Raw genomic sequence first — 14630 nt, forward strand, 5'->3', positions numbered from 1 at the left:
AGATTACTCGCCTTCATTTCTGCACTCAGTTATATGTTTTGATTACGTATGTATCTTTACAAAAATTAAACATGGTTTTACTACAAATAAAAATAATAAAATAGTTGAACTAAAGCATGGTTTTGCTACATGAAAATCACAGATGTCAAGTGATAATCGAAACTAGTCCCGTCCGAATATGGTTTAAGATTCATATTTGGTTTGATTATTAATATGTATGATCTGTGGTCGCATTTGTCCAGACATGTAACCAATAACTTAATTAGAGGCACGCCCACGAGCGACTGAAACACGGAAACAAGCAGCACGTGCTGTGAGCGGGGCTTTAACACACGGGCTTTAATTTTGACCCGTATGGCGTTCCGTACAGCGTGGCGCAGTTATCCGGGTACTGCGTCACATCAGTTTGTAGACTAGAAATAAACAAACAGCCATGTCTGCCGGAGGCGGGGCGGGTCACTCAGCCTGTTTACGATTGGTCAAATTCACAGCGGAAGTGATTTCTGATTTATCAAAGAGACTCTTCTTCAAAGAGACTTCGCCACATCGTTTGCGGTTTTAATGTTAATACTTTTGATCCATCGCTCTTTTACATAAACATTTAATTAGTTTCTCTCTACTGGCCACCAGAATGTCGCGCGCTGTGAATGTAGCCCCGCCCACTCGAGGCTACTGTTTCATTTCTGTGAAGGAGCGCTTCCTTTCTACACACGTCGCTTCCGGTTCTTTCTTTTCCTCCGGTGCGATCTCAGTACAGTCGCACATGTCCGTCTGCCTCACAACATCTAAGATGCCGTCCAAGATCCTGCCTGTGGCCGATGCGAGCGCGCTGATGGAGGAGGCGGAGAGCGGCCTGCAGCTGCTGAAGGTGAGAGGAGCTCGCTAGTCACACAAACACACACCGCTAGCGCTACCGTCCGATATCTCTTCTGCCCTGTTAGAGTCGGAGTTCACACAGTGCACATGTCCTGCTCTTGTGCTTTCTCTACTCTCCTCAGACACTGTGCTCACGTGGAGTCGAAATATGTGACGTAAATTACATCTGCGAGCACGTGTGATTAGCATTAACACCAACAGCACGTGTGTGTGTGTGTGTGTGTGTGTGTGTGTGTGTGTGTGTGTGTGTCCGTGTGTGTGTGTCTGTCCGTGTGTCTGTCCGTGTGTCTGTCCGTGTGTCTGTCTGTGTGTCTGTCTGTCTGTCTGTGTGTGTGTGTGTGTGTGTGTGTGTCTGTCCGTGTGTCTGTCTGTCTGTCTGTGTGTGTGTGTGTGTGTGTGTGTGTGTGTGTGTGTCTGTCCGTGTGTCTGTCTGTGTGTGTGTCTGTCCGTGTGTCTGTCTGTGTGTGTGTGTGTGTGTGTGTGTCAGTCAGTGTGTGTGTCTGTCTGTCTGTCTGTGTCTGTGTGTGTCTGTCTGTGTGTGTCTGTCAGTGTGTGTGTGGCTCTATTGAATTATTTAATTAGGACACCTGTCATAATTGAGAAGCTATATTCAGAAAGCATCAGCTAATATTTAATCATTATACAATTAATATTTTCATTAAAATACATTTTTAACGCTGCACGTTTGGCATTAAATCACTAAAACTAGTGGACTGGTGGGGGTCCCGGGAGAAAGGTTTGCACATTTTAAAGTTAAATTAATCTATTTGGTGCACTTTGAGAGTTCAAAATTAGGAAGCAGGTTGTAAATTGAGCACAGAAAAGAGTTGAATTGAACCTGATATTGAAAGGAGACTCAGCCCTCTGTTTAGTCTGTCTCATTTCACACGAGTGTTGTAGGAAGCCAAACAATTACCTTACAACAATAATACTAAAACAGCTGCACTGTAAATTAAATTAACTGTATTTCACTAAAACTAACTTTTTGCCACACCTGCACCTGGAGAAAAATTACCAGTCACAAATATTTTTCCTGTTCAATGGATAGCCATAAATGATGAGAGTATATTAGAAATATGTAAATCAGTGATGATGGATGAGTTTTATGGGGTTATAATGATATGACAGAATTTGAATTTCTGGGTGAACGATCACTTTAATGATAATGACATTCAGCCCATCACGAGAGCTGATGTTTGATCGCATCGTAAGTGTTCAGTGCCGAATTCAGGAGGGAATGAGGCCTAAAATGTGACTCAGGATGGGATAAAATAAGAGTTGAGTCTTGACTAAATCAAGACAATTCTTAATACTGGGTGGAAAGGGCTTTATTTTTCTCTGCTATAATGGATCACTGGCACGTTCCTACCTCTGATGAGCCTCTTATTTTTGTCTCTTGTTTTTCTCCAGAAAAAGAAAAAGAAAATGAAAAAACAGAAGCAGGAGGCAGAGGCAGATGAGTGTGATTCACCGGCTCCTAAAAAGAGGAAGGCTGAGAAGATGCCCACCGAGTCCACAGACATGAACGGAAACACGGACACAAACCAGGTCAAGGTAACGGATTCCTTCTGATCTCGTGTAAATCATTATCCTGGAGCGCATGTCGTTTACTAAAATCTCTGTACAGCTGAAAAAGAAGAAAAAGGCAAATGTGGAGGACGTGATGGGCAACGGAGAGACGGATAAAACCTCTGTATCAGCTGTAGTAGATACACCTGCACCGTCCAGCGAGGACTCGGACAACGACCAGGAGAAAGTGTGTACTAGCGCTTCATTCCTCTGCTTCTGTTCACAGTGAGCTGCTCCGGTGAGTTCTGACCATCTGATTATTTCTTTAGGAAACTCCGGAGCAGAAAGAAGGAGCCTTCTCCAACTTCCGGATCTCCCAGAACACCATCAAACTGCTGCAGGGTAACGCTGCTCACACAGACTCAGAAACACATCACTGAAATACACTCTGACTTACGTCAAATATTTCTCTTTCTTTTAGCCCGTGGTGTTTCGTATCTCTTTGACATCCAAGTGAAGACCTTTAACTCTGTGTATGATGGGAAAGATGTGATCGGTCAGGCGAGGACCGGCACGGGGAAGACCTTCTCGTTTGCTGTTCCTCTGGTGGAGAAGCTGCAGTCGGGAGCAGAGGACCGCAGGAGAGGCCGGGCCCCGAAGGTAACGCTGCCTGAGGATATATGCGTTATGCTGCATTATGGGCTCATGCTGTAAACAAGTGCTTTTAAAATACCATGAAATACACAGGGCTGCTCAAAAGTGCACTCGTGAAAATGCTGCTGTTCTGCACTGCAAAAAAAAGGTTTTTGTCTTGTTTTCAGATATATATCTAAAATTCCTGAATCAATATGCATTTACTTTTACTTTTTTGCATTTACTTGATGAGGAATCACTGAATTAATATATAAAACACAATACATTTCAATTTAATCTCAAATTGAATCGAGTAAAGTGTTTATTTTTTTTAATAAACATGTAAATACAGTACAGGTTTTATTTACTAGGGGTGCTCCGATCAGGATTTTCGAGGCCGATCGTCGATCACAGAAAGCAGTATCTGCCGATCCGATCACCGATCTTTTTAAAGCCTTCTTTTTATCATGTAGAATTATTTATAATACTCCAATCAGGAATTTTAGACCTTTTATTCAGTGCCTGAATTTCATTTTTGAAAATGGGAGAATTTCCCTCTCATAGGTGACTCTTGTGAGGGTTTTTTTTTTTTTTTTTGAGGGGTGAAGGGGAGCATTTTTCAAAAATATATATTTCTCACCTAAATGTTTGATCATGCAGTGCATTTTTGTTTTTACGCTCGTGCAATTGTTGCACAATAGCTTACACACAGCACAACACAGTTGCAAGTGGCAAAACATTTCAAATACTTTCTTACATTATCACAACCATTCTAAATTGAAACTTACCACTGACAGACACAGTCAGATCTACTGCCTTTTTTTGCATTTAAATCTTTACTACAAGCAATCCTGTGGTTCATAAAGAACTTTTTCCTACCTCCACGAGTCACTTTAATTTTGACTCAATCGCTGCACTGCTGCAGACTGCTCCAGGAACGCACTGCTGGACCACAGCCATGCACAGTCTTAAGCACTGGCAAGAGTTAAATGCAATTTATAAACTTTAGTGAAGATGCGACACTGCCTCTATTGTGCAGGTGACAATCCCTGTCAACTGTGCAGCTCTCTTATAGTGCAGACGAGATGTAATCTTAAGCCATTTGCACATTTTTAGAGAGAGAGCATTTCACTATTTGTGAAATTAAGTCTCACAAAGATTTCAAATTACTTAGGAAGTTGTCTAATGAAGAAACATGAATTGTACCTCACCTTCAGCATTATAATTATTTCACCGGACCGAGACTGAGACACAGTGCACTGCATGTCGTGCCAAACCTCTCACGACACGCACAAGATCAACATCGGCCGATAGTGATCGGTAACTGATCAATCGGAGCACCCCTGTTATTTACCTGTATGTAAGCAGAGTGCAGTGCTAATGTTCAAACTGCGTATTTACAATGTTAAAGTGGCTGACATCAAAGTGCTGTATCTGAATAATTAGGCCTGCTACACTACAGGATTTTAATGCTGCTCATTATGGTGCTACTTAGAGAGACAAATATTTTCTGAGGTGCTACTATAAAAAGTTTGAGAACCACTGCTTTAAGATATTATGCCTTTTTTCTGAAAAAGTTATCCCTTTTTTTTTTTTTTAAGCTTTTGCTTGAAAGAAGCAAAAATCTCTGCCAATGGGGAAAGAAAAATAATCTTGTTTAGTCTTTGAATTAAGGGTGTATTCACACCAGGAAAGTCCGCTAGTTCACTTGCTTTGTTCCGCACCAAATACAATGTTGATTTGTTTGTTTAGAGCGGTTCGCTTTCACACTGCCCTTTTTGCAAGTGAACCAGAAACTAAACAAAACCACGTTTTCTAAGGTCTAAAGTCAATAATGGTGTTTTTCAAAAACGCTTTGATCATCTTAATCTAAATCAAAATTACTGACATGAATTTAAGGATGCTTTAATATTAGGCTTGTCTTGTCTTTTGCTTTAATGCCATATAAGCACTGGAAGCTTTACAGGAACTTCCCCTGATGATTTGAGTGGATCCAGAGGGAAAGAAAACCCGCATGTCACTGATTTAATTTCCTTTTGATTAGTAACCCAGAAATGGTGCAGAATCACTACTCAAATCACAAGTAGTAAAATTTTAGCTTTTATTGAGAGTTTAAGTTTTTTAAATGCATGATTTTTCAGTGGTTTTTGAACAGCGCTGTATTAGAAGGGCCCTGGAAAGTGTGAGGACCCTTACCAGTACTGTTGAGTGCAAAAGTTTGCATCCCCTTTGCATGCCTCATTTATTGACTGCCAGTCAGAATTTTGGATTTGCATTGACTTTACGAAACTAATGTGGTGCATCCTGGGATACTGAAGGAGTTCATGAGTGCTATGCACTAGTTTGCTGCATTTGGACCCACTTTATATGAAGTGTCTTTTAAATGAATCATTTGATACAATGCACTTCTTGTGTATATACATTTTTTACATTTCAGTTCTAAAACACTTGCGTGAAACTACAGAAATGCACCCTACCCTCCACAGCTTTGTCCATCATTCTGAAGCGATGTGTGTCCACACAGGTGCTGGTTCTGACACCGACTCGTGAGCTGGCCATTCAGGTGGCCAAAGACTTCAAAGACGTCACCAGGAAACTGTCTGTTACCTGTTTCTACGGAGGAAGTTCATACAACCCACAAAGTAGGACTTTTAAACGTCACACAGTAGTTGTAGTAGTTGTTTTTTGAAAACATGTAGTTTAGTTGTGACCAAGAATGGGAAAATATGTGACCTTGGAGCACAAAACCAGTCTTAAGTCTCTGGGGTATATTTGTAGCAATAGCCAAAAATACATTGCATTGGTCAAAATTATACATTTCTTTTATGCCAAAAATCATTAGGATATTAAGTAAAGATCATGTTCCATGAAGATATTTTGTAAATTTCCTACCATAAATATATCAAAACTTCATTTTTGATTAGTAATATGCATTGCTAAGAACTTCATTTGAACAACTTTAAAGGAGATTTTCTCAATATTTAGATTTTTTTGCTCCCTCAGATTCCAGATTTTCTAATAGTTGTATCTCAGACAAATATTGTCCGATCATAACAAACCATATATCAATGGAAAGATTATTTATTCAGATGATGATGATGTATAAATCTCAATTTCACAAAATTTACCCTTATGACTGGTTTTGTGGTCCAGGGTCATTCATATATATATATATATATATATATATATATATATATATATATATATATATATATATATGTGTATATATGTATGTATGTGTATATATATATGTGTATATATATGTGTATATATATAATGTGTATATGTGTGTATGTATACACAATAAAATACAGCTTGAAGATGTGTAATAACCTGATGATTGACCCGTATGATCAGTGGAGGCGATCCGCAATGGCATCGACATCCTGGTGGGAACGCCGGGTCGAATCCGAGACCATCTGCAGAATAACCAGCTGGACCTGTCTCAGGTCAAGCACGTGGTTCTGGACGAGGTGGACCAGATGCTGGACATGGGCTTCGCAGAGCAGGTGGAGGAGATCCTCTCTGCGTCCTATTATAAAGGTAATCCGATCCACTCGTCTAATACTCCTGTTCACATTGGGCCTCATTTACCAACAAACATATGACAGAAAAGTGGTCGTTTCAATGCAAAACTTGGATTTTATCAGCGGTGGCTACGCTCAAATCAGAAAACAGAAATTAAGTCTATAAAAGCAATAAAATAAAGACCACACTAAATATATAATAGGCTATAATATAATTAACAAAAGGAAAAAAAACTTCAAGTATATGCTCGTCTTTGTGACACTCTTAATGCATTGTATTTCTTTATATCTTTATTTGATTTAAATCCATCTGATCGCACAGGTACCTCTCACACACACACACACACACACATTAGCTGTAGCGTTGCCTGACATTTCAGCCATTCATCATCAAACTAAAATGCGATCAACCAAACATAAGTTACACTGTTTATTTTAAAAGATCCGCTGTAAAATCAGCGTGCAGCACCCAAACAAACATTTTAGCGCATGTGAAGGGTTTTACACAAATATTACAACATGAGTGAAGTATAAAGCCTTATTTAGGTTGTAATGAATAGTTTAGCAACCCAATGTTGCAAATATGGCAAAAATGGAAATATTTGTATTCTTGTGGAATGAGACCGGCTCGTGAGCCCAGTGCCGTTTCAGTTTTGCTTGTAGGCTCCTATAATGAATGCCACTATAGCCTATTTTGTGCTTTATTTTATAGTTTAATATATCATTTTATAACTACTAATTTTTCATCCTTGTTCTGTTCTGAATACCACCGATAGTCATGAAAGATGTACATCCTGTTTTCGGAAAGTTGCTTTGCATCTCTGAACAGAATTGATGAACTCTTCTCTCATAGATGCGGAGGAGAAACCGCAGACGCTGCTGTTCTCAGCCACGTGTCCCTCCTGGGTTTATGATGTGGCCAAGAAATACATGCGCTCTCAGTTTATCCATGTGGATCTCATCGGGACAAAGACCCAGAAAGCCGCCACCACAGTCGAGGTACCATCACACTCGTGCCTGCAGCCTGTTCTGTGTAGAAATGGGGAAACTCCCAAAAGTGGCATAAAATAAAAGAATAAAAGTCATTCTGAAATCAAGACCTATAAAGACAGAAAACATCCAGTTCAAATAACAAAAAATTGTGCATACACATCTTAAAAAATACATGAATACAATATTAATGCATAAAAACAGTTATTTAAATGTTAACTTTAGCTAAACAAGCATTTCTACAACAACACAATTTCAATGTCAGTAACACTTTATAATAACTGCACGCTATGAATCATTAGTAAATAGTCAATTCATCCTTTATAAAGCATTGCCCCAACATTAATAGGCAGTTTATAAATGCAGCTATACATGTTTTGTTCTTGAGCATATCTATGTTTAATAACTGTATTTTCATACTTTATTTATTTATCAATTTATAATTTCTAAATTATTACGTTATTTACAAACCAGTTATTTAGGAGTTGTCAGTGGTTCATAAGATCATTTAGAAAGTGTAAGTAAATGATTAATAAAATATTTAAATGTGCATTTATCAGTCTTATTATTTAGACACATGATAATAGTTGCTCAGTGTGTTAATAAATGCTTTATTAACACATATTCCTGCTGTAATTCATGATTAAGTCAGGTAGTTATAAAACATGTAGTAGTTGCCAGCATCTGTTTTTGTGAGCTCATCTAAAGTGAGGACTATATTGTAAAGCAGATTTAAAGACTCATTTATCCTCCAAACAGAAAAGTTCAACAAACACAACACAGAGAACTAAGAAATATTTATTTCAAGATGCAAAAAAAGAAATCCTCTATCCCTCTGTTTATTTTTTTCTGTTAGGAAGATAACAGCCTTTAAATCTCCTTTGTAATAGATCTGCTTATAAATCACGAACAAGGCATTTATAGCTGTATTTATAAACTGACTATTAATGTTGGGGCAATGCTTTATAAAGGATGAACTGATTATTTCCTAATGCTTACCTAATGATTGTTAGCGTGCAGTTATGATGCAGTGTTCCCGTCATCAGAAGGGTGGTCTCTGTGCAGTCCGGTGAGGGTTTCCTCCTCTAGGTGGCGTCATAACACTCTCAGTGCCACAGAACCTCAGTGAGGAGACATCATCACATTCAATCAAATGAACTGTGACGGAGTCATTTATACATTTCATCTAATGTGATGAAAAGATCTTTTCACTAGTTCAATAAGATGATCTGTGTGCATTATTACATCGGCCACACTGATAATAACTGATAAATCACAGTAATGTCTGTCTGGCTGTGAAATTGAGCTGGACTCTGTGGTCTGTTTGCAGATGTTAATACAGTAAGAGAAGACCGTCTAGACAAGATGCCAACAAATCCATGTGTCTTTAAAAACTGAACTTATGTATTATGTAGGAGAATAATTAGTGGTAAAAGAGTGGAAAGTTGCTTTCATTTTTCTTCATACATATTCGTAATAAGTTAAATTTAGTTTTTTGATGTGCTGCTTCAGTCCAATCATGTGGGTAACACTGCAGAACAAACTTTTCTGAACAAACATTTTGGTTATAATTAATATAAAGTATATTATTATTAAAGAGTTATTACATTACAATTATACATTTAAGTACTGAGTAATATTAATTAACTACATGTACTTGCTGTATGGTTAGGTTTAGGATTAGGGTTTGGTTTAGGGTTGCTTGCATGTAATTATGCATAATTTATTGTTATTGTAATAGTACATGTAACAAGAACACCTTAAAATAGTGTTCTTATCTTTCATGTTATTTTCTCGTTAACTTTGTAATTTCTATATACTACTTTTTTTTAATTTTTTTTATTGCAGTGATAACTAATTTGTAGTTACTAATTATTGGATTACACATCCTCTTTCCTCAGTACTGCTGTTATACCATTATATTTTAAGATGCTGTTCTCTCAGACTCAGTATGTGGTGTGTCTAAGCTGGCTCATGCTTGTTTTCTCTCGCAGCACTTGGCGATCACGTGTCACTGGTCTCAGCGGGCGTCAGTCATCGGCGACGTCGTTCAGGTGTACAGCGGCAGCCACGGCCGGACCATCGTCTTCTGCGAGACCAAGAGAGAGGCCAATGAGCTCTCCATGAACCCATCCATCAAACAGGTGCAGCTCTTCACTTCCCCAGCACTGGCTGTGTTTACATGGACACCTTCTGTTTCAGACAGAACCAAGTCTTTCTGATTGATGAATCCAAACATAGGGCCAGTTTTACTAAACAGGGCAAATTAGTGCGAGAGCACAGTTCCAAAACAGCGATGGGAGGGGAATTCCTGCAGGTGATTTACTGACAACATGCAAATTAAAGAGCACAGACGCAACGTCTCATTTACATATGAATCAACGCAATATACCAAGCGCAGCGCAAATTAGTGTAGTCGCAAATAAAGAAGCCACAGGATGTTGAAAAGAACTGGAGGCCAAAAAAGGAAGGTTTGCTAGAGCTGGTATTGTGTGACTCCTTGAGGCCTCAAAGTAGAGGTCTGCTAGCCGACTGCTTTCGGGTTCGAGTTAATGTTTAATGAATCGCTTCAGGCTCGGGTTTACAGCTAAACTAAAACTATAGGTTATGCAGTAGGCTACGCTGTTTTCAAAGATGCATGCACACACATTATTGCACACAGATGTTTTTGAAGTAACTAAGCCTCATTGCTTGTAGAGAGAGACACGCAGACACAGGTTCACATGCAACTTTCATCCCTCTCTCTCTCTCTCTCTCTGTCTGTCTCTTGCTAATTCAAATAAATTATGTAATTAATTCAAATAAATGCGATCTTACCGCACTACATCTCTGTGACTGATTTAAAGCAGGCCGAATGCTTACGAGCCTTAACTGATGAAAATGACCATAATTTGCCCGGTGGAAGAATTATCGCCTTGTCATATATACAACCATTCAAAAACTCAGCAGAATTTATGCTGCGTCTGATTGTTTTTCTTTTGCCTTGTGAACTGGCCGAGCCTTGATGAATCGGTTTCTTTATATGCATTTGTTTGCTGACCATTGCATGCAATCGTGAAATACAGCTTTTTCTTTTTTAAATGGCTGTTCATTGTGGGGGTGAAAAAAACCTCAAATTTTGGGTTCAGGCTCTAAATTTAACTGTGGGTCAGGTCAGACGATCTCGGGTTCGGGCTTCAGTTTAAAGCCTGTGCAGACCTCTATAGTTCCAAGTCGTCTTTTATTTCCTGAAGCAAATGAAACATAACATGACTTGGCAAATGATATGTTCAGATAATGTGTTCTTCTGGCTTTCCAAATAAATGAATACGTGTGTAAAAGTCCTCTCCCTTCTACCACACGCTCTCTGTTCTCTGCGGTGCCAACAGTAACTGCAGCCTTTTCAAGCGCAAAATAGCTTAAGACATGCTTTATTTGGCGTTAAATAATGGTGCAAATATCAGTAATTTGACGAGTAAATCTCATTGACATTGACTCAATTCCATGACTTTTGCATCTGAAAGGGAAACTCCTACAAATGCATATTCAGTGAGGTCAGGCGCAAAAATAACTGTCCATGCCTTTTCAGAACTAATTCATCACTGCGCGTCTTAAGTTAAACCCAGCAGCACTATTTCAAGACTAAAAGACTGTTTGTGCTGGTGCTAGCTGTTAGTAAAACTGGCCCATAATGTTTATATGAATGCTACATAATGTGATGGGGTTATGTGATGAGCTTCAAGAGCTGATGAGATGTTTCGCTTCACTTTTAGAATAAGTGGACAGTCATTTATGACATTTCATTCTACAAAAACAACAGCTCGTTCCACAAAATGCACAGTACTTTCCCGTTTCAGTCCGATTAAATGTTTACCTGTCCTCTCGACTGAATGAGAAATGATCTACAGTACACCACCCCTTTCAATCCGATCAAACTGTGATTAGGATCGAGCTCAATGGGATCGATTAAGGTGTTTGCACGAAGGCTTTTCAGTCCGATTGAGCTATCGATCCGAGTACTAACAGATTATTTGGTTGCATGTAGACACTGGTTTCTGACTCTCCTGTCTGTGTTTGTTGTGGTTCAGAGTGCCCAGTCGCTGCACGGAGACATTCCTCAGAAACAGAGAGAGATCACGCTCAAGGGCTTCAGGAACGGCACGTTTGAAGTGTTGGTGGCCACTAACGTGGCGGCCCGTGGCCTGGACATCCCCGAGGTGGACCTGGTCATTCAGTGCTCTCCTCCAAACGTACGTCAGTCAGTCCCACAGCTGCTCTCCTCTTCAGTTGCACTGCTTTTATGTTGATTTCCTCCACTCCCTAACTCAGTTCTAGTTATCTTGTTTGTGCATTTGGTAAGCTGTGGCTGGTTCTTTAAGTATTTCTGTTTTCATTAGTATTTTAGTGCATGTTTGTACTATTCTGATTTTGGCCCTTGATGAGTCCCTGCTGATAGGATCTTTTTCTCTCTATAGTTTAAGATCCTCTTTAACAGCTTAATCTTGTGTTGTAAATGCAGGATGTGGAGTCATATATCCACCGATCTGGACGAACTGGCCGAGCCGGAAGAACAGGCATCTGTATCTGTTTTTACCAGCGTAAGGAGGAGAGCCAGCTCAAGTTTGTGGAGCAGAAAGCGGTGAGACCATGATGTGTGAATGTGGGTTAACCAACAAATGATCAGACAGAGGTCACCGGATTTTAAAAACAATGACAAAACTATTCAGAGAGCTTTATTTTTCCATAGACCTTGTCCAAGATTTGTTTTTTATTATTATTGTTTATAATTTGTGCCCTGGACCACAAAACCAGTCATAAGGGTCAATGTTTCTAAATTGAGATTTATGCATCATCATCATCATCATCTGAATAAATGATCTTTCCATTGATGTATGGTTTGTTATGATCGGACAATATTTGTCTGAGATGCAACTATTAGAAAATCTGGAATCTGAGGGAGCAAAAAAATCTAAATATTGAGAAAATCTCCTTTAAAGTTGTTCAAATGAAGTACTTAGCAATGCATATTACTGATCAAAAATTAAGTTTTGATATATTTACAGTAAGAAATTAAAAAAATATCTTCATGGAACACGATCTTAATATCCTGATGATTTTTGTCATAAAAGAAAAATGTATAATTTTGAGCCATACAATGTATTTTTGGCTACTGCTACAAATATACCTGTGTTACTCATGACTGCTTTTGTGCTCCAGGGACACAAATATGACAGAATTGAGGTAATTTGTGACACTTTTATTGGCCCGAGATGACTCGATGTCTCAGTTGTCCTGAATCAGCCCAGAATAATGCCTTAAATGATGGTTGGTTAATAATGTCTGCGTCGCTAACGTTTCTTGTGTTCACCTGCTCCAGGGAATCGCCTTCAAACGGGTCGGGGTCCCAACAGCCAAAGATATCATCCAGTCCTCCAGTAAAGACGCCATGAAGTCAGAGACGTTCAGATTAATTATCACGCTGATGTGCATACAGAGATGAATGTTTTCATTAACGTAACAGAACGTGTCAAGACTGAATGTGATATGCTGCTGTTGGCAGGTTTTTGGACTCTGTGCCGGCTGTGGCGGTGGGGTATTTCCGCGAGGCGGCGCGTGAGCTGATCGAGCAGCGCGGGGCCGAGGAGGCACTGGCAGCGGCCCTCGCTCACATATCAGGAGCCACCAACCTGGAGCAGAGATCCCTCATCAGCTCTGACACCGTACGTCAGCAACAGCTCCACATCACACCAGAGCAAACATTCACACAGGATCTGCAGACACAAAACATTTCATTACAGCAGAACTGTGTTTGTTGTTGTTTTTCTACAGTTAATACGGAGTTAGTAGTCTAACCAAGGCCCAGGACGCGAGTCATTGAATACAGTGCTGGGAATCTGTTATATGAACCGTTTCCAAACCTGTCTTGTTCTCTCAGGGGTTCACCACCATGTTACTGAACTGCTCTCAAGAAATGCACAACATCGGCTACGCCTGGCGCGGCCTGAAGGAGCAGCTCGGGGAGGGAATCGATGAGCACATCAAGCGCATGACCTTCCTCAAGGGCAAGATGGTACGTCTCAGTGTTTCACTGAAGCCAACACCTCATTGGCCACCTACACACTGCAGCTAAATTCGGTTGGCAGTTCACCTTTTACTCAATCGCGTTCTGTACACACAATTCACTAAATTACAGGAGTGACAAACGCATTTACAGAAATTGGACGCAGTGTGTACGGAACTGAACTGAACAACTAGTTGTTAATGACGTATTTGAACATGCATCAGTGTCTTCGTCTGTATGTGAGATGCAAGAAAATAACTAAAGTGAGACTGAGGATGTGCATCTCTGTTTTTGAGAGTTCAGGGCTTGATTTCTAACATGTCCTGTGTGTGTGTGTGTGTTTCTCTCAGGGTGTGTTTTTCGACGTCCCGGTCAACAAAGTGAAAGAGTTGCAGGTATGAAGATGCACTTGTGTGTTTGGAGAGGCTTGTAAAGCGACGCTGGAGGACGTGTCTGTACACACGGGCGTCGTCTTTCCCAAGCCTCTTGGATGTGTTTGAGAGTCGCTCTGCGCTCTCGGGTTTCACTAACACAGGCTTGTCAACAGACGCCTGTCCTCCGCTGATGGTTTGCTGACTCTGCTCTGTATTTCTGTCTCTCTGCAGGAGCGGTGGCAGGACAGCCGGTGCTGGCAGCTGAGCGTGGCCACGGAGCTCCTCGAGATGGAGCAGAGCAGCGAGCGGACGTTCGGAGGCTTCGGGGGACGCGGTGGTGGACGAGGACACCGCTCATTCGGCTTCAGAGGCAACAGCTCCGGCTGGAGAAGAGGAGGAGGAGGCGCTCAGAAACGCAACTTCAGCCAGGCCTTTGATTACTGATCTGGACTCCGTCTCATGTTTTTACTGCCCTTAAGAACCATCAAATATGCCGATTGCTTTACTTGCAGTTACGCTATTTATACAGCCTGTCCCACTGTCCCATTAAAGAGCAAATAAACTACACCACGGCTGTGTTTCATTGCTTGTCAAACTCACTGGCTCTTCTGACATAGTGCTGTCAAACGATTAATCCCATCCAAAATAAACGTTTTTGTTTACATATGTGTCCTTGGAGCA

General features: G+C 40.3%; 1 protein-coding gene across 1 annotated transcript; it reads left to right on the plus strand.

Annotated features, from left to right (window-relative positions):
* The first annotated feature begins 276 nt into the window (after window positions 1–276).
* Window positions 277–14516, plus strand: ddx21 (DEAD (Asp-Glu-Ala-Asp) box helicase 21). Its single transcript, XM_079439562.1, has 16 exons — window positions 277–868; window positions 2287–2430; window positions 2504–2632; window positions 2715–2787; window positions 2867–3045; window positions 5543–5660; window positions 6376–6561; window positions 7399–7544; window positions 9530–9679; window positions 11603–11764; window positions 12034–12153; window positions 12892–12965; window positions 13075–13234; window positions 13450–13584; window positions 13926–13970; window positions 14181–14516. The coding sequence occupies exons 1-16, from the start codon at window positions 632–634 to the stop codon at window positions 14391–14393; spliced, it is 2271 nt and encodes a 756-aa protein (XP_079295688.1). The 5' UTR covers window positions 277–631; the 3' UTR covers window positions 14394–14516.
* Window positions 14517–14630: the final 114 nt, after the last annotated feature.

Source organism: Barbus barbus, assembly GCF_936440315.1.
Source record: "Barbus barbus genome assembly, chromosome: 18".
Lineage (NCBI taxonomy): Eukaryota > Metazoa > Chordata > Actinopteri > Cypriniformes > Cyprinidae > Barbus > Barbus barbus.